Here is an 18,085-nt window from a genome sequence, read left to right as displayed (position 1 = left end):
TCATACATACTTTTAAACAGTTAAACTCACCTTGACCATCCACCATCATGCGTAGTGTACCCAGCAGTTTGAACTGAACAGGTGGCATGTCTGAGCGTAGCAGGGTCTTTATTCTCTCAGTCACCCCATCCTCAAGCATTCGCACCTTGTTAGTGGCTGAAAGACACAGATGAAATAGTGACGCACTTGTTTCCAGTGTTGAGTGTGTTTGTATGTATGGCTTGTATTGTTTATAAGGCCAAATCACAATTAGGTAATTTTAAATATAATTTCACTCTGAGAATTAATTAACACTATTTTAACCTCTTCATAACTAGGTTAATTTCTCAGACCCAAGCTCAAATATGACGCGACTGAAATTAATAGAGTATACCTTTGCAACCACAGAGTTGAAGTGAATAATGTTGGTATAAAAATCACAGGGATCCTCAGCCAAATGTTATTCACCTTATATATGCTACATTAGGAAACATTATCAGGACCAACTCTGTAAATTCTTAATGTTATGCAGAGGACATCCAGTTATATCTTTCAATAAAACCTGAACAATGTAATCAACTAACTAAACTCCAAGCATGTTTCAAGGACATGAAAACCTGGATAAACCACAATTGTCTCTTGTTAAACTAAACTAAAACAGAGGTAGTAATACTTGGCCATTTACATCTTAGAGATATATAATCTAATGATATAGCTGCGCTGTCTGACATTGCCCTTGCTTCTGGTGAAAACGTCAGGAATTTAGGAGTCATCTTTGATCCTCGATTTGTCATGTGATTCTCATCTAAAACTAATTTCTAAGACCGCCTTCTCCCACTAACGTATCATCTGAAAAATTAGACATGTCCTTTCTCAAAAACATTCATAAAAACTAGTCCACGCATTTGTTACATCCAGACTTCATTATTGTAATTCCTTATTATCAGGCTCCACCAGTAAGTCGGTAAAGACTCTGTAGCTTTTCCAAATGCTGCAGCACGTGTCCTGACAAGAACCAAGAAAAAAAAAAAAATTCTCCTGTATTAGCTTCACTAGGCTTTCTGTTAAATTTATAATAGAAGCACAAAGTCTCCTCCTCATCTAACAAGCCCTTACTAATACGGCACCATCATATCTTAAAGAGCTGATAGTATCATATCAACCCACTAGAGCACTGCGCTCCCAGAATTCAGGCTTACTTATCGTCCCTAAAGTGTCTAAAAGTAGGGAAGGAACCAGAGCTTTCAGCTATCAAGCTCCTCTCCTGTGGAATCATCTCCAACTTTCAGTTTAGGAGGCAGACATCCTCTGTACTTTTAAGAGTGGGCTTAAGACCTACCTTTTTGATAAAGCTTATAGTATAGGGTTAGGGGTTAGGTTTAGACTATGTTACAAGTCTCCTTGATATACAATATGCCTACTCACAGGGACGATCACAGACTTCATGGGGGGCAGAGCCTCAAGTGAGAAAAAAGGCACATCTCATTATTGTTTATAAAGAAAATGCGTTTATAATATTACCCTTAATACCCTCAAACTCACACAATTGTTAAATACTCAAGAGTAGTGTTATGGAAAATTGTACCATTATACCACACTAAATATTATCCCTGCTTATGCATATTATTTCTGCTTGTGAAACTGTTAAGATGACATTGGAGCCACAAATCTGACTAGGTTTGTCTCCCATCACCAAGACCTCGAAGAGGCCTTCAACCACCAGTGTCTGGGTCTTGGCTTGGCCAGGAGGCATTCAGCACGTGTTTGTGTCTTATCTCCTGGGATGTTATTATTCACTCAGTTCACATACAGTGGATATAAAAAGTCTACACACCCCTGTTAAAATGCAAGGTTTTTGTGATGTAAACAAATGAGACAACGATAAATCCTGTCCGAACTTTTCCACCTTTAATATCACCTATAACGTGAACAATTCAGTTGAAAAACAAACTGAAATCTTTTAGGCGGAAAAAAAAAAATAAAAAACTTACAATAACCTGGTTGCATAAGTGTGCACACCCTTAACCTAATACTTTGTTGAAGCACCTTTTGATTTTATTACAGCACTCAGTATTTTGGGGTAGGAGTCTATTAGCAGGGCACATCTTGACTTGGCAATATTTTGCCCGGTCTTTTTTGCAAAAGGGTGTAACAATTCGCCCTGTTTAAAACCCCAGGGGAAAATTACTACGCATTATTTTCAAGGCACGGGTGGATTAGTCCCGCTGCGTACGGCGCGCGCCGCCTGCCCAATTTATAACATACGAATAATCACCGGTTAGACCAATATTCTTGTCATAGGTCCCACCACACATAAGATAATATATATATAAACGAAATAAATCAAGACAAGTTGCGTACGATTATCTGTATTTACCAAACAACAACACCCCGTCATATCCCATCAACACGTCCCCGCAAACAAAGTCGGACATAAGCACGCTATTTATACAAAACCCAAACATCAATATTTCCCCACCCCCGGATCATAACATAACCCGCAAACAATCAATACTTCCCCCACCCCAAGTTCATCACATAATCCCGAAGCGGCGTCCCCCCAAACAAAAGATAAGCAGGTGTTGCGTGGTGAGTTGTTGCAAACCGTCCCAACAGTGTCCACGATGTCCTCACCCCTTCCAGGAGCCCAGAAAACGTTCAATACTTGCAGTAATCCCTTAAAAGTCTCTCAGGCAATAATCCCGCTTCTTCAGAAAATCCCATGAAGGTTTTAAGTGGTCGCCGATCCCTCGAACCTCTGGTCGCTCCGCCAACCCGCACCAAAAAACAAAGAACCCCTTGCTGGACGTCACTTCCCCCATATTTATCATATTTGCCGCTACAGAAACCCAAATGCACTTCATAACACATATAATTAACAAATACATACAAAGATCCCTTCCCTCATCCTTATAATTTGAAGGCGTCTGACCCATGAAATATGTAAATTTTATTGATACATAAAGTGCACTGAGGTGACCTTTACAAGGGCTCCAAATTCGTCAGATTGCGAGGGCATCTCCTGTGTACAGCCCTCTTCAGATCACCCCACAGATGTTCAATTGGAATCAGGTCTGGGGTCTTGCTGGGCCATTCCAAAACATTAATCTTCTTCTGGTGAAGCCATGCTTTAGCTGTTTTGGATGTATGCTTTGGGTCGTTGTCATGCTGATAGGTGAAATTCCTCTTCATCTTCAGCTTTCTAACAGAAGCCTGAAGGTTTTGTGCCAAAACTGACTGATATTTTTTAACTGTTCATAATTCCCTCCACCTTGACTAAGGCCCCTGTTCAAGCTGAAGTAAAACAGCCCCAGAGCCTGATGCTGTCACCACCATGCTTCACTGTGGGTATGGTGTTCTTTGGGTGATGTGCAGTGTTGTTTTTGCTCAAAAAATACCTTTTGGAATTATGGCCAAAAAGTTCAACCTTGGTTTCATCAGACCATAACACATTTTCCCACATGCTTTTTGGAGACTTCATGTATGTTTTTGCTAAATTTAACCGGGCTTGGATGTTTTTCTTGGTAAGAAAAGGCTTCTGTCTTGCCCTCCTACCCAATAGCCCAAGCATACGAAGAATACCGAAGATTGTTGTCACATGTAGTACACAGCCAGTCCTTGCCAGAAATTCCTGCAGCTCCTTTAATGTTGCTGTAGTCCTTGGAAGCCTCCCTGACCAGTTTTCTTCTTGTCTTTTCATCAATTTTGGAGGGATGTCCAGTTCTTGGTAATGTCATTGTTGTGCCATATTTTCTCCACTTGATGATGTCTGTCTTCACTTTGTTCCATGGTATATCTAATACCTTGGAAAAGATTTTGTACCCTTCTCCTGACAGATACCTTTCAACAATGAGATCCCTCTGATGCTTAGGAAACTCTCTACGGACCATGGCTTTTGCTGTAAGTTGCAACTAAGAGAATGTCAGGAAAATCCTACTAAAAAAGCTGAACTTTATTTGGGATTAATCAGAGTCACTGTAAATAATGAGTAGTATAATAAAGGTGTGTACTGACTACTATTTAACATGAGTTTGAATTTGATTGGTTAATTTTGAATACAGCCACGTCCCCAGTTTTAAGAGGGTGTGCACACTTATGCAGGTACATTATTTTAGTTTTTTAGTTTTATTTTTCCCCCTAAAATCTTTCTGTTTGTTTTTTCAATTTAATTGTTCACGTTATAGGTCACATTAAAAGGTGGAAAAAGTTCAGACAGGATTTATCTTTGTCTCATTGGTTTACATCACAAAAACCTTAAATTAATGTGTAGACTTTTTATATCCACTGTACATGGCTGCTGTGGCTGAAGGGTAGAGTGGTCATCCTCCATCCTCCAAATCAGAAGTCTCACCAGGTCAAATATCCATCGCAAAAGTTATTAGATAAGGAGCCTACAATCAAAATGATGCCGCTTAGGGAGGACATTTCAGGCAAAAACATAGTTTTTTTGTGTAATCGTCAATTCTGAGATTTTGGTCTATTTAGCTTCCATATCTTCTTTAAATGGAATATTTTTTTATAAATTAACATTGAAATTACATATGTTGTAAATATTGTAATTTTGTTGACGTTCTCAGTTACACGCATCATCTATTGCACTTCTGTCCGTGTTGGGAGAGGGATCCCTCACATGAGGGGTTTCTACGTTATTTTCCCTGTTAATAGTTTTTTTTGAGGTCATGTTCCTTACTCTTGTTGAGGGTTAAGGGAAGAGGAGGACGCACTTTGTTAAGCCCTATGAGACAAATTGTGATTTGTGAATGTGGGCTAGGCAAATAAATTGTGATTGATTATATGGTTGATCATAAGAGGCGAAAGCATCAGCATACACTTTACTGAGTAAATGCCTACCCAATTTTGTCCTGCATCTAGTACCAGGGGGACTCAGGTGTAGCCTCAAGCTAGTTTAAGTTGTTTTGAAGATGACAGCATGTGTTTGTTGTGCTCATATTGACTTTGTCCTTTAAAAGATAGGTCACAGTGTTTAAGTAAGTACGTTAGTAGTAGTAGTAGCAGTAGTAGTAGATAGTAAAATGTAGTTCCTGGAACCATATCTCTACTGTTTCCTTACCAGGAATAGCCAGGTTCCTGAGCGCACTCAGTCCAGCATGCTGAACAGACACATCTCCCTCGTCAACATGTTGCTCCAACAAGGTCAGGATGTGAGGAACCACCCCAAGGTCCAGCATCTTCACACAGTTACTGTCTGACAGAAAAACAACAGGCAAAAAGACAATCAGTTCTTTTCTTTAGTTGTCACTCCAAGGCATGTGTTCATGTTAAACAGAAAAAATTCTCAGAGCAATTCTTGGAGGGGACACCAAAGGGGACCATCAGCATCAACTTTGACACAATCCAGTAACCCCCTCTACTGTCTCCCCCAGCCCTCTACCACTCCTGCTCTCACTTGCCACCCTCCCTCACATCCATCCCTCAAACCCTACCCCCCTACTCTCACTTTCCCTCTCTCCCATCCCCTCCTCAACCTTTATATAGTTTTGCTTCGGACTGTATTTAGGGGCCATTTTTACTGAGTCCCGCCACACACATAGACTGTAGAGACTGCTAATTGCTGAGAAATATTTTACCGTTCCTGGCGAAGTTGGCGATGGCCAAGGCCCCAGACAGCTGCAGCTGAGTGTTGGAGCTCTGGAGCCAGGACAGAACATCCTGATATACCAGACCTGATCCCTCACCAAAGCACTTCTGCATAGACTCATCTAACACACACACACACACACACACACACACACACACACACACACACACACACACACACACACACACACACACACACACACACACACACACACACACACACACACACACACACACACACACACACACACACACACACACAGGATAGCCAGTGTTACAGTTAATTACATTTGCAGAATTTTTAGATTCCCAGTATCACATATGCAATAGCTCATTCTGCAGATTTAGTGTCGGTTGCAGTACATTTTCTTTGGCTGTTTTTTGCATTCCTTCTGCTGCTGTGTACGTCACTCACCTCCTAAAAGCAGAGACACTATGAGGTTGGAGGCGATCTTGATGCTGCAGAGGTCATGGGGGTCAGAACCTCCTTGCAGGCACTGAATCATCTCTGATAGAGCCTCTGGTACTCCTGACTCTGCAAACTGCAGCTTAAGTGTATCTGTTGGTATATTACAATCATGTACGTTTTACTCCTGTCAGTAAATGTTGTCTTCAAATAAATATAGGACAAAATGAAAAAAAGAAAAAAAAGGAAAATCAGAAAAAAAATGTTTTTACTTCTCTCAGACTGTATGTAGAACATAATGGTACGTTATTATAAAATTTTCCAAATGAAGGCAGCATATTTGTGCCGTGGCTAGCACTTGGTTAGCAAATCCAGGCTCAGTCAGGTGCGCTTCTGTCTGGAATTCCCATGTGCTCCCTGTGTCTGCGTCAGTTTTCTTCTAGTACTCTGGCTTCCTCTAACAGTCCAAAAACGTTGCAGAATGGGATGAGGTTGATTGGAGACTCTATACTGATCATAGGAATGACAGTGAATTATTGTTTTTTCATTATGTTGGCCCAGCAATACACTGGTGACCAGTCCTGGGTGTGCCCTGCCTCTTGCTCAATGTCAGCTGGGGTTGGCTCCCACAACCCCCACCTCAACCCTTGCAGGATAAGTATATATAATATAAAGGTTCCCAAACTGGTCCGTCATGAAATATCAAGTCATGCTTGATTTTCATCAGTAAGTCCCCCCTTACCTTGCCACCTCCCTTAAACACTCTTACCACTCTCGCCAAGTGCACCCAGTATTTCAAGGATGACATGTCGGCGTTCGGCGTCAGGTGCCCGCTTCAACTGAAATGTTAGTACATCTGCCACATCCAGCTCTGACAGGGCTTCCCTCGCGGAGTCTGCAACACAAGGGTCTGTAACTATAGACAATATTGGAGGTAACTAATGATCCTGATTACCATCTGACATCTACTGTTAGTTTAACACATAACATAATTTTTAACAAATTGTTACAGTGAATTCTGTAACTTCAGCTCATAGACATTTTCCATTAACAATTGAGTTTTGGAAGTATTGAAGAATGAATTTGTCCATTTGTCTCCCCACTGATTTCTCTTCGCACTGTACAGCCGTGGCCAAAAGTTTTGAGAATGACACAAGTATTGGTTTTCAGAAAGTGTGTTGCTTCAGTGTTTTCAGATATTTTTGTACGATGCTACTATGGTATACTGAAGTATAATTACAGGCAAGTGTCAAAATATTATATTGACAATTACATTGAGTGCAAGAGTCAATATTTGCAGTGTTGACCCTTCTTTTTCAAGACCTCTGCAATTCAACCTGGCATGCTCTCAATTAACTTCTGGGCCACATCCTGACTGATGGCAGCTCATTCTTGCATAAACAATGCTTGGAGTTTGTCAGAATTTGTGGGTTTTTGTTTGTCCACCCGCCTCTTGAGGATTGACCACAAGTTCTCAGTGGGATTAAGGTCTCGGGAGTTTCCTGGCTATGGACCCAAAATGTCGATGTTTTGTTCCCCGAGCCACTTAGTTATCTCTTTTGCCTTATGGCAAGGTGCTCCATCATGCTGGAAAAGGCATTGTTTGTCACCAAACTGTTCTTGGATGGTTGAGAGAAGTTGTCCTCGGAGGATGTTTTGGTACCATTCTTTATTCATGGCGGTGTTCTTAGGCAAAATTTTGAGTGAGCCTACTCCCTTGGCTGAGAAGAAAACCACACATGATTGGTCTCAGGATGCTTTGCTGTTTGCAATACACAGGACTGATGGTAACACTCACCTTTTCTTCTCCGGACAAGCTTTCGTCCAGATGCCCCAAACAATCTGAAAGGGGATTCATCATAGAAAATGACTTTACCCCAGTCCTCAGCAGTCCAATCCCTGTACCTTTGGCAGAATATCAGTCTGTCCCTGATGTTTTTCCTGGAGAGAAGTGGCTTCTTTGCTGCCCTTCTTGACACCAGGCCATCCTCCAAAAGTCTTCGCCTCACTGTGCGTGCAGATGCATTCACACCTGCCTGCTATCATTCCTGAGCAAGCTCTGCATTAGTGGTGCCCCGATCCTGCAGCTGGATCAACTTTAGGAGACGGTCCTTGCATTTGCTGGATTTTCTTGGGCGCCCTGATGCCTACTTCACAACAATTGAACCGCTCTCCTTGAAGTTCTTGATGATCCGATAAATGGTAGATTTAGGTGCAATCTTACTAGCAGCAATATCCTTGCCTGAGAAGCCCTTTTTGTGCAAAACAATGAAGACTGCACATGTTTCCTTGCAGGTAACCATGGTTAACAGAGGAAGAACAATGATTTCAAGCACCACCCTCAGTTTAAAGCTTCCAGTCTGCAATTCTGTCTTAATCAGTATGACAGCGTGATCTCCAGACTTGTCCCAGTCAACACTCTCCCCTGTGTTAACAAGAGAATCACTGACATGATGTCAGCTGGTCCTTTTGTGGTGGGGCTGAAATGCAGTGGAAAGGTTTTTTGGAGATAAAGTTAATATTCATGGCAAAGAGGGACTTTGCAATTAATTGCAATTCATCTGATCACCCTTCATAATATTCTGGAGTATATGTAAATTGCCATCATAAAAACTGGGCAACAGACTTTGTGAAAATGAAGATTTGTGCCATTCTCAAAACTTTTGGCCACGGCTGTACACAAAGACAGGCATGGTGGGGCTGCTACATTAGTGATAGACGGTATGTGCCAGTACTTACTATATGTTTGTACGTGTGAGCAATTTAGAGTCTGTGCTTAATGAGCGATGAAGGAAACTTGTTAGAGCAAATGTAGAACACTTAAACATAGGACAGATGACCAAGATTTTCAAGGGCATTGTGGTAGCTGTGAATGTGCCTCAAATTAGATTTAATTAATAATCAACGACTACAATAAACACAAATGCCAAATAATCACCCATGTCAGCCAGGTTACAAAGGGCCAGCAGGCAAACGTTAACCAGTGGGTCGTTGTCTGAATACTCCTTCATTATGGACACCAGTCTGGGTATTACGCCACTCTGGACTAACAAGTCCTGTTGGTATGCTGGTTGGGAGGATAGAGAGGAACAATGGAAGTGATCACAGTGAGAGCAAAATCAGCTTTGAATTATTGTTCATGCCCTTGTTTACTTGCTTTGCTTGTTCACAATAATCATCATCAATGGTAATTGAATACAAATTAACACATTTAATTGAGTTGTAATGAAAATTATTTTCTATTTGAAAAATATAAACCATTAACATTTCACCTATTTACAGGTGAAGACTGACTTCTCTATGAGCATCAATAGATAAGACTCTGCCTCATCAGCACACTTCTCATCATCAGCAATTTGCCAACTCACAGTTGTCAAAGCAGATGCGTCCAATGGCTCTGCCAGTGTTCAGCAGCATCTCCTGGTTGTTGCCGTTCAGATGAGGAAGCAGTACCTTCACCAGGCCTGCCTCAATGCACGACTCCCTGACTGCAGCTACATCACACAAAAGGAGAAAATTTTACCTCTTCAATTTTCTCTTCTATTTCTTTGATAGTAAATTCACTCTTTTACCACATGCAACTGTAATGTGCCATGATACTACAGAACTTCACGATTTCAGTCTGTGGAAATATAATCAAAAATATTCTTCGTATTGGTATAGACAAATTGATTCTGTAAATGTAGATATCAGCACCTGCAACAACTGTGAATGTCATGAGTCATTTAGCTATCAAAATGATCTGGCAGGACAGATATTTATGCTGAAGAGGCAGTTTTGGCCCTCAGGCTGCCAGTTGGAGATTGTCCAATGTTCAATTGTTCCACAGACTTCTTTTTAAGATATGATTCCCAACCCATGACTGCATGGTATAGTTTGCCTGGATTTTCTAATTTTATTGATATTGAATTTATTTGCAAGACCAAATCACACCAAATTAGACACTGCACCAAAATAATACACATGACAAGTGTGACACCGCTCAGATGAATAGTTCTCGAAATATTCATTCCCCATACAGACGGACAGAGGTAAGAGGTTTCTGGAATTAGTAGATACATATCTGTGAATAAAATATTACAACTGATAAGTGTAGCAGTATCCTACTGTACCTTCACGGGCCATCTCTGCCACCACCAGAGCCACCTGGCAGCACAGGCTGCTTTTACTTTGTAAAGCCTGAGCCAATGTGGGTAAAATCCCACTATTCACAATCGCAACAGCAGCATCTTTCTCTGTAGACACACAAAAAAATTTTTTAAGAAAAAAACTTTTTTCAGAATATTCATCATGTTTGGTATGTGCGAGTGTGTATGGCTGGTTTGGCATGAACTTGGTTTCCCTCTGCAGGTTCCAGGCACGCCTGCAGTTGATTTCGACTAATCACCTGATGCAGTCTAAGATCCCTGGTCTTTTTCCCCACTCGTCGCTAGATTATATATTTGGACTTCGCCTTAGAATTGACCAAGTATTGGCTCTGATGAACTCTGTCTCAGCACTCTGCCACCTTGCTTAAAGTTTTGCCTGCCTCAGGTTACTAACTTTCTGCGAGAAATGAAACACAGTTATGAGACTGCATAAGTAGGCAATACTGTCTCCACAACTAGAAAATACATTTGATTGTGTAGGAACTAGCATAGATTAAATGATCTGTAGTGGGTTTAAAGTGTGACTGCAGGAAAGCAGACTTCAGAATATGACAGGACATCATGCACAGTTGTTGTATTAATGGATTCTGATTTTCTTCTTGCCAAGCTTCAATAAATATTTCACCATAAGACATCAAAGGCTCCTGAAAAACTTCGTCACTGATGAGTTGACAATTTATCAGCAGATTTTCCACAACATTACCTGCCTGGTAAATTGTTTGCTCTGCCGGTCTGTTCATCAGGTATCTGCCCTGACTGAAGACCAGCTTCCCGTTCTCTAGCAGTAACCGGCTGATCCTTCAGTGAGAGCCAACCGGGTGGGCTTCATCAACAGAAATGCTACCATCCTCAGAAAAACTATGCAGCACGCCACGCCAAACACAACCTCTGTACGTTAACCATCAACAGTAAACCTGGCAGTAACGAATCACTTCGAACTTTTAGAATACATTAAATTGTTGTCTTACTGTGACAACATTGGAACTAGCTCCCATTCACGGTTCGGGAGGTAGACACCATTTCTACATTTAAGATTAGACTTAAAACATTCCTTTTTGATAAAGCCTATAGTTAGGGCTGGATCAGGTAGGTCCTGAACCATCACTTATTAATGCTGATATAGGACTAGATTGCTGGGGGAACTCCCATCATGCACTTTTTGTCATGGATTTTTGTCAGTGTGTTATAATTTTGAATTGTGTTTGGATGGATTCCTCCTTTTTTGGGGCTGCAAAACAATCTACTAACGGGTACAAGTTAGAGCTGAAACCTGATGCTGTTTCTGGTCTCTCTCTCCTCTCTCTCTCCCTATCCTACCATCTATCTCTCTCCTCTCTTCCCCATTTTTCCCTGCTCACCCCAACCGGTCGAGGCACATGGCTGCCCGCATTGAATATGGTTCTGCTTGAGGTTTCTTCCAGTCAATGAGGGAGTTTTTTATCTCCACATTCGGCAAAATGCTTGCTCATTGTTGGAACTGTTTGACTTCTCTATCCTTTTTTAGTTCTATGTAAAGTGCCATGAGATAATGCCAATTATGATTTGTATCTGTACAAATAAAACATTTAATTTTATAAGGTGCATATAACATGCATTTCCCTATCAGAGGGTTTGTATGAAGCTCTGGTTAGACCTTAATGTGCCCATAGCCCTAAATACATAGTTTGGTCCATTGCTGTGATACGTCAATTGAACCAGGCAAGACTAACCTAAACAGTGGAGCTGTGTCTTTTCTGGACTAAAAGCAATTTATGGTTGCAAGATGGTTTTTTCAGGGTTTATGATCTACATGGGCTGCAAAAAAGTTTTGTAGGCATTCATTTGTGCAGTAGAACATACAAGGGATATTTTCCATCTTGTCCTATGTTCTAAAACGAGAGAGTGTTTAGATTAAACGGCATAGAGGCAATGAGGTATGATCTACTGGGCGGGCCGAATGGCATTCATAGTATTGCCATACAAGCCAGTATCTAGTCAGATTTACCTTCAGCCTATTTTTGTTGTGGCAACAGAGAAGGAGATTCTCATAAGACTTGACAAAGACGACTTCACTGAAAAGATGTCAGAGGGGAGGAAGTTACTGCGCCGCCTACTTGTTTACTAGACTGGTAATCGTTACATCAACAAATAGGGTTAAGGGTTGGTAAATGGTAAATGGTTTTGTATTTATATAGCGCTTTTCTAGTCTTGATGACCACTCAAAGCTCTTTACAGTACAGTTTTTTACATGCACACACCCATTCATAAAGTGCATCTATTAGCAGCACTTTGTTGTTCTAAGAGGGGCAATTCGGGGTTCAGCATCTTGCCCAAGGACACTTCAGCATGCAGATGGGGAAGACTGGGGATCGAACTGCTGACCTTCAGGTTGGAGGACGACCGCTCTACCCCTCAGCCACAGCCACAGGGGCGGCTGTGGCTGAGGGGTATATGTGAAATGCCACTAAATGCATTATTATGAACTGATTTGCTAACAATGGCTGGCTAGCTAACATACAGTGGGTACGGAAAGTATTCAGACCCCTTTACATTTTTCACTCTGTTTCATTGCAGCCATTTGCTAAAATAAAAAAGGTCATTTTATTTCTCATTAATGTGAGAAATAATCTTGACAGAAAAAAACAGAAATGTAGATAATTTTTGCAAATTTATTAAAAAAGAAAAACTAAGTATTCAGACCCTTTGCTCAGTATTGAGTAGAAGCACCCTTTTGAGCTAGTACAGCCATGAGTCTTCTTGGGAATGATGCAACAAGTTTTTCACACCTGGATTTGGGGATCCTCTGCCATTCTTCCTTGCAGATCCTCTCCAGTTCCATCAGGTTGGATGGTGAACGTTGGTGGACAGCCATTTTCAGGTTACTCCAGAGAAGCTCATTTGGGTTTAGGTCAGGGCTCTGGCTGGGCCAGTCAAGAATGGTCACATAGTTGTTCCGAAGCCACTCGTTTGTTATTTTAGCTGTGTTTAGCTTAGGGTCATTGTCTTGTTGGAAGGTGAACCTTCGGCCCAGTCTGAGGTCCAGAGCACTCTGGAAGAGGTTTTCTTCAAGGATATCTCTGTACTTGGCCGCATTCATCTTTCCTTCAATTGCAACTAGTTGTCCTGTCCCTGCAGCTGAAAAACACCCCCATAGCATGATTCTGCCCCCACCATGTTTCACTGTTGGGATTGTATTGGGCAGGTGATGAGCAGTACCTGGTTTTCTCAACACATACCGCCTAGAATTAACGCCAAAAAGTTCAATCTTGGTCTCATCAGATCAGAGAATCTTATTTCTCATAGTCTGGGAGTCCTTCATGTGTTTTTGGCAAACCCTATGCAGGCTTTCATATGTCTTGCACTGAGGAGAGGCTTCCGTCGGGCCACTCTGCCATAAAGCCCCGACTGGTGGAGCGCTGCAGTGATAGTTGACTTTGTGGAACTTCCTCCCATCTCCCTACTGCATCTATGGAGCTCAGCCACAGTGATCTTTGGGTTCTTCTTTACCTCTCTCACCAAGGCTCTTCTCCCACGATTGCTCAGTTTGGCTGGACGGCCAGGTCTAGGAAGAGTTCTGGTCGTCCCAAACTTCTTCCATTTAAGGATTATGGAGGCCACTGTGCTCTTAGGAACCTTGAGTGCAGCAGAAATTATTTTGTAACCTTGGCCAGATCTGTGCCTTGCCACAATTCTGTCTCTGAGCTCCTTGGGCAGTTCCTTCGACTTCATGATTCTCATTTGCTCTGACATGCACTGTGAGCTATAAGGTCTTATATAGACAGGTGTGGGCCTTTCCTAATCAAGTCCAATCAGTTTAATTAAACACAGCTGGACTCCAATGAAGGAGTAGAACCATCTCAAGGAGGAACAGAAGAAATGGACAGCATGTGAGTTAAATATGAGTGTCACAGCAAAGGGTCTGAATACTTATGTCCATGTGATTTTTCAGTTTTTTTTTTTTTTTTTTTAATTTGCAAAATTTCTACATTTCAGTTTTTTTCTGTCAAGATGGGGTGCTGAGTGTACATTAATGAGAAATAAAATTAACTTTTTTGATTTTAGCAAATGACTGCAATGATACAAAGAGTGAAACATTTAAAGGGGTCTGAATACTTTCCGTACCCACTGTAAATACGGTTCCTGTGCAACTGGAATGCTATCAACTCCGATTACTCAGGTGTGATGTCATTCCGACTCCGAGATGTAATGGAATGGAGCATAAGATCCTGCGAAACATCAATATCCAGACTGACGACTGCTGGCTAACTAGCCAGATATAGTTGTTACTGACAAGGAGCAGAAGAGGGCAGTAGTGATGGATGTGGCAATCCCTGTTGACAGTAACATCAGAGAACCGCACCATCCCAGTACATACACAGGTACTCTTCACTCTGCCTCAGGCATCTTTTGGGAATAATATTTCAGAGACTTATATAATTCTTATATAATTCTGTCAAACACTGTAAAATGTTGCAATGCGTGCTATTTTGGATTGAGATCAGGAAATAATTAAATTGTTGCCCTGACTGCACTAACTGCAGCAGCAGCAGCACAAAATCACGGAAAATGTTCTTTAATTATTGATACCACTGCTGTGAAAAAAACAAACAATATTTCTCTCTTCACCTCTACCTCACTCAAAAGCAGCTTGATTTTGGTGACAAAAGAGTTGATCTGCTCGCTTGATTTGATGATTCACCATAGAAACCCATTCATCAGCAGGGTCTTTCCACATTTGTGAGATTCTTTGTATTGACCAACTTAAATGTGGGTGTGTAGGTGTGGGATATGAGGTAGATCCACGTTAGGACGTACCAGTTGTACTATGATGTATAAAGGGAACATTGCATGTTTTTATAAATCGGTTTATTTTCTGGACATGCCTTTTTCTGCTTTGTGTGCATGTACACTTTTAGTATGTATCCTAGGCACTGTTTTATACATAGGGTCCCAGGGCTGTCAAATTTTAGGTGAGAATGACTCACCATGTATCCAGCTAAATCCCTACTATATGTGTTTATCACACTGTTTATTGGAACATCAGCAGCGCAGCAGCACCACCGGCGCCTGTGGGCAGTGGAAAACAAAATGATCAGCAACCTTCTGGTGGAGGTACGCTGGTCTCTCTTTATCACCACAACCAGCTCCACACCCATTATCGTATATAACTGCTGCCGCAAACGATAATGAGAATGTCCTGACAGTTCTTCCCTCAAGGCCTGGTAGAAGTAGTGATGTAAGGTGCACCATAGCTAAACCATTGGTCGCTGTTATCTGGGACGAAGTTGGAGCCACAGAAACTTGAGGTCTCTCCTCCCAGGGTCATACAAAGCTAGCAAATACATTGATTAAAACACAATCCCCTTCAAGAAAAAAAGCTAACATGTTAATAAATGCGACGCAATATCACAAAATCTATATATACGATATATACGATAAGTGAAAAAAATTAACTTGTCGTCTTTTATTGGTGGAAGAGATGCCTCTGACCAATATTGAGCAGCAGGTGCAGTTCACTCTCTGTGGCACAAGTGCTCAGGTGCAACACTCAGGCCACTGTAGAGCACACGCAGTGCACACCAGGCAGCTTGTCAGCGCTGTATCTGGTCTGACAATGGCCATCAGGGCCCTGGCAAGAGTGAGGTCTCTCACTGCAAGCGGTCCCACAATGCAGCAGCCAGGGAATCGAGAGGGAGGAGAGCACACTGGAGGAGATAAACGCCCTGGAGACAAGGGCACCTTATGAAAAAGAAACCCACAGTTATAAATGGAATGTTGGCAAAAAGAGGGAAATAGTAATTAAGTTAATTTTTCTTTAGGCTTGAGGTCAATTTGCTGCAGTCACAGGAACAGCAATTATATTCAGGCTTTGTAAATCAAATTAAGTTTGCTAAATTAGAGTCGGATATGAATGTCGGGGCTTGCGGACACTTGGTTGACACCACACGAGCAGTATGGAGGCATGTCGTGTTTTTTCTGTTGTTTAATTACATCTGAAGCTTTGAACACCAGTTACTTGTATTGAATTATGCTCTAACACTGTTTAAACCTGGGACTCTTAAAGTGTTTTGTGGACTCAAACACTTTACCCAACCCTCCATTGGCATAGTGGTGAGTAGATTATGAGTGAATTTTCATTTCTGGGTGAACTATCCCTTTAAGTCTATGTAATGTCCCTAAAAGTGACCTATGACAACCTAAGTGTGTGCTCTGTGCGTGTGACATGACTTACTCTTTTCCAGCAAAGAAGATAGTACCGTGTCCAAATGAGGCTTGAGCTCCTCTTCAATTAGCTCTGTACTCACACTGATAGCCTTTAGTGCTTCACTTAGAGAATCTGAAACAAACACAAACATACAAGACCACAAAATATTGACAGTAAAGATCAGCAACATGTCAGCTTCAAAGGACTTCCTTATCCCCTCCAATACATACATATAAACTCTAAATCTTGGAAGAATTTTAAATACCAAGAAGTAAATCACAATAGATGCATGTACACTAGGTAGAGTAAATGGCCAGAGTTTCTGCAAAGTAATACCTAAAAGCATAAGCTTGTAATTGGCTGTGCAGCACATCTTTGTATGATGGGGCATGGCTAGTCACACACAGAGCTGTGAATCAGCCAGTGAATGTAATAGAAGAATCAAACATCTGATTCAGCAACTGCACCTTGTGCTCTGCATAAACTAATGCTCAGTTTCTCAAACTGACTGCTGAGGTAGTTCCCGATACTGGCAGTATTTATTGCCAGTTCATCTTCAGACCCTGTTTTCACTCTGACTTGTCTATCACTATATACACTCGGTCACATTGTCCAATAATCTTACTCACACGATCAAAATGCTAAATGTCCTCTTTTTGGGGTAGTCACTTTGCTATTGTTCCCAAATAAAATGGTTGGAGCCATTCAGATGGAAGCATAAGTCATATAGACGATGATCTTCCAAACTACCAAAGACAACTGAGACTCACATTCCCAGTGGCGATAAGCCTCTTTTCCCACTTCTAGCCTGAACAAAATTACCAGGTTCCCAGCAGTTATCCAGCCATCCAGAGCCTCAGTTTCCCAGGCAAACTAAGCCTCAGCTGCTCAGCCTGGTGAATGACACCCAGACAGACCCTGAGTAGGTCATCCCCACCAAAGTTCCTTCTCATCCTGCATTGGGGGTCCTGGAAGACGACCACGGTGTTCCTACATCAGGGGTCCCAGTCAATGTTCGTGCAACACTGCATGAGGGTTCTCAAGCCAATCTAAGATGGCGCCGAGTAAGGCTGATTCGGTGATTTGGTGCGCGATGTTTTGTCTTGTATTGTTAGTTAACTCAGTTTTCTGCTTAAAAACCGGGAGCTCTTTCACCAGAGAGATGCTCATGAACATCAGGGATATAACTCCTGATAATTACTACCGACTTTTATTGCCTCATCTATCGATATTTTGGACATTCTGGTCAAAGGTGCGCTCACCTTTGTTCACACGGTGAAGCGGCGGAGGAGAGGTAAACGGGCCGGCGCTCTTGTGCGTCTCCGCCTGCGGGGACTTCGCACAGCGCTTCCGGGAATATTCCTCTCCAACGTGCGCTCACTGTGCAACAAACTGGATGAACTCCAGCTACTAGTTAGTAAAAACAGAGACTTCTCCTCATCTTCCGTGCTGTGCTTCACGGAGACGTGGCTGTGTGGATCTATACCGGACTCTGCGCTGCAGCTGGCTGGTTTCCAACTTTTCCGAGCGGACCGCAACACGGAGCTCTCCGGCAAAACGAAAGGTGGAGGTATTTGCTTTTACACTAACTCTGGCTGGTGCAACGATGTGACAGTGATTCAACAGCACTGTTCTCCTGATCTGGAATATTTTTTCATTCACTGCAAACCCTTCTACTCCCCCCGTGAGTTCGCTTCATTCATTCTGGTCGGTGTTTACATTCCACCGCAAGCTAACGTGCAAGAGGCACAACGCATGCTCGCTTATCAG

At 42.0% G+C, this 18,085-nt stretch overlaps 1 protein-coding gene across 1 annotated transcript in view; it reads right to left on the bottom strand.

Moving 5' to 3' along the window:
* Positions 1-18,085, bottom strand: part of si:dkey-191g9.5 (rap1 GTPase-GDP dissociation stimulator 1) — a 37,889-nt gene that overhangs the window by 12,282 nt on the left and 7,522 nt on the right. Inside the window, exons 2-10 of the mRNA XM_053437024.1 lie at positions 16,343-16,447; positions 10,096-10,218; positions 9,352-9,477; positions 8,922-9,050; positions 6,753-6,878; positions 5,993-6,136; positions 5,568-5,699; positions 5,051-5,185; positions 31-156 (exon numbers count right to left, since the gene is read on the bottom strand). Coding sequence (XP_053292999.1) covers positions 31-156; positions 5,051-5,185; positions 5,568-5,699; positions 5,993-6,136; positions 6,753-6,878; positions 8,922-9,050; positions 9,352-9,477; positions 10,096-10,218; positions 16,343-16,447 — 1,146 coding nt within the window. The remainder of the gene's footprint in view (positions 1-30; positions 157-5,050; positions 5,186-5,567; positions 5,700-5,992; positions 6,137-6,752; positions 6,879-8,921; positions 9,051-9,351; positions 9,478-10,095; positions 10,219-16,342; positions 16,448-18,085) is intronic.

Source organism: Pleuronectes platessa, chromosome 12 (genome assembly GCF_947347685.1).
Source record: "Pleuronectes platessa chromosome 12, fPlePla1.1, whole genome shotgun sequence".
Lineage (NCBI taxonomy): Eukaryota > Metazoa > Chordata > Actinopteri > Pleuronectiformes > Pleuronectidae > Pleuronectes > Pleuronectes platessa.
Note: the sequence above shows the minus strand (reverse complement) of the source record. Positions and strands in the feature narration are given on the sequence as shown.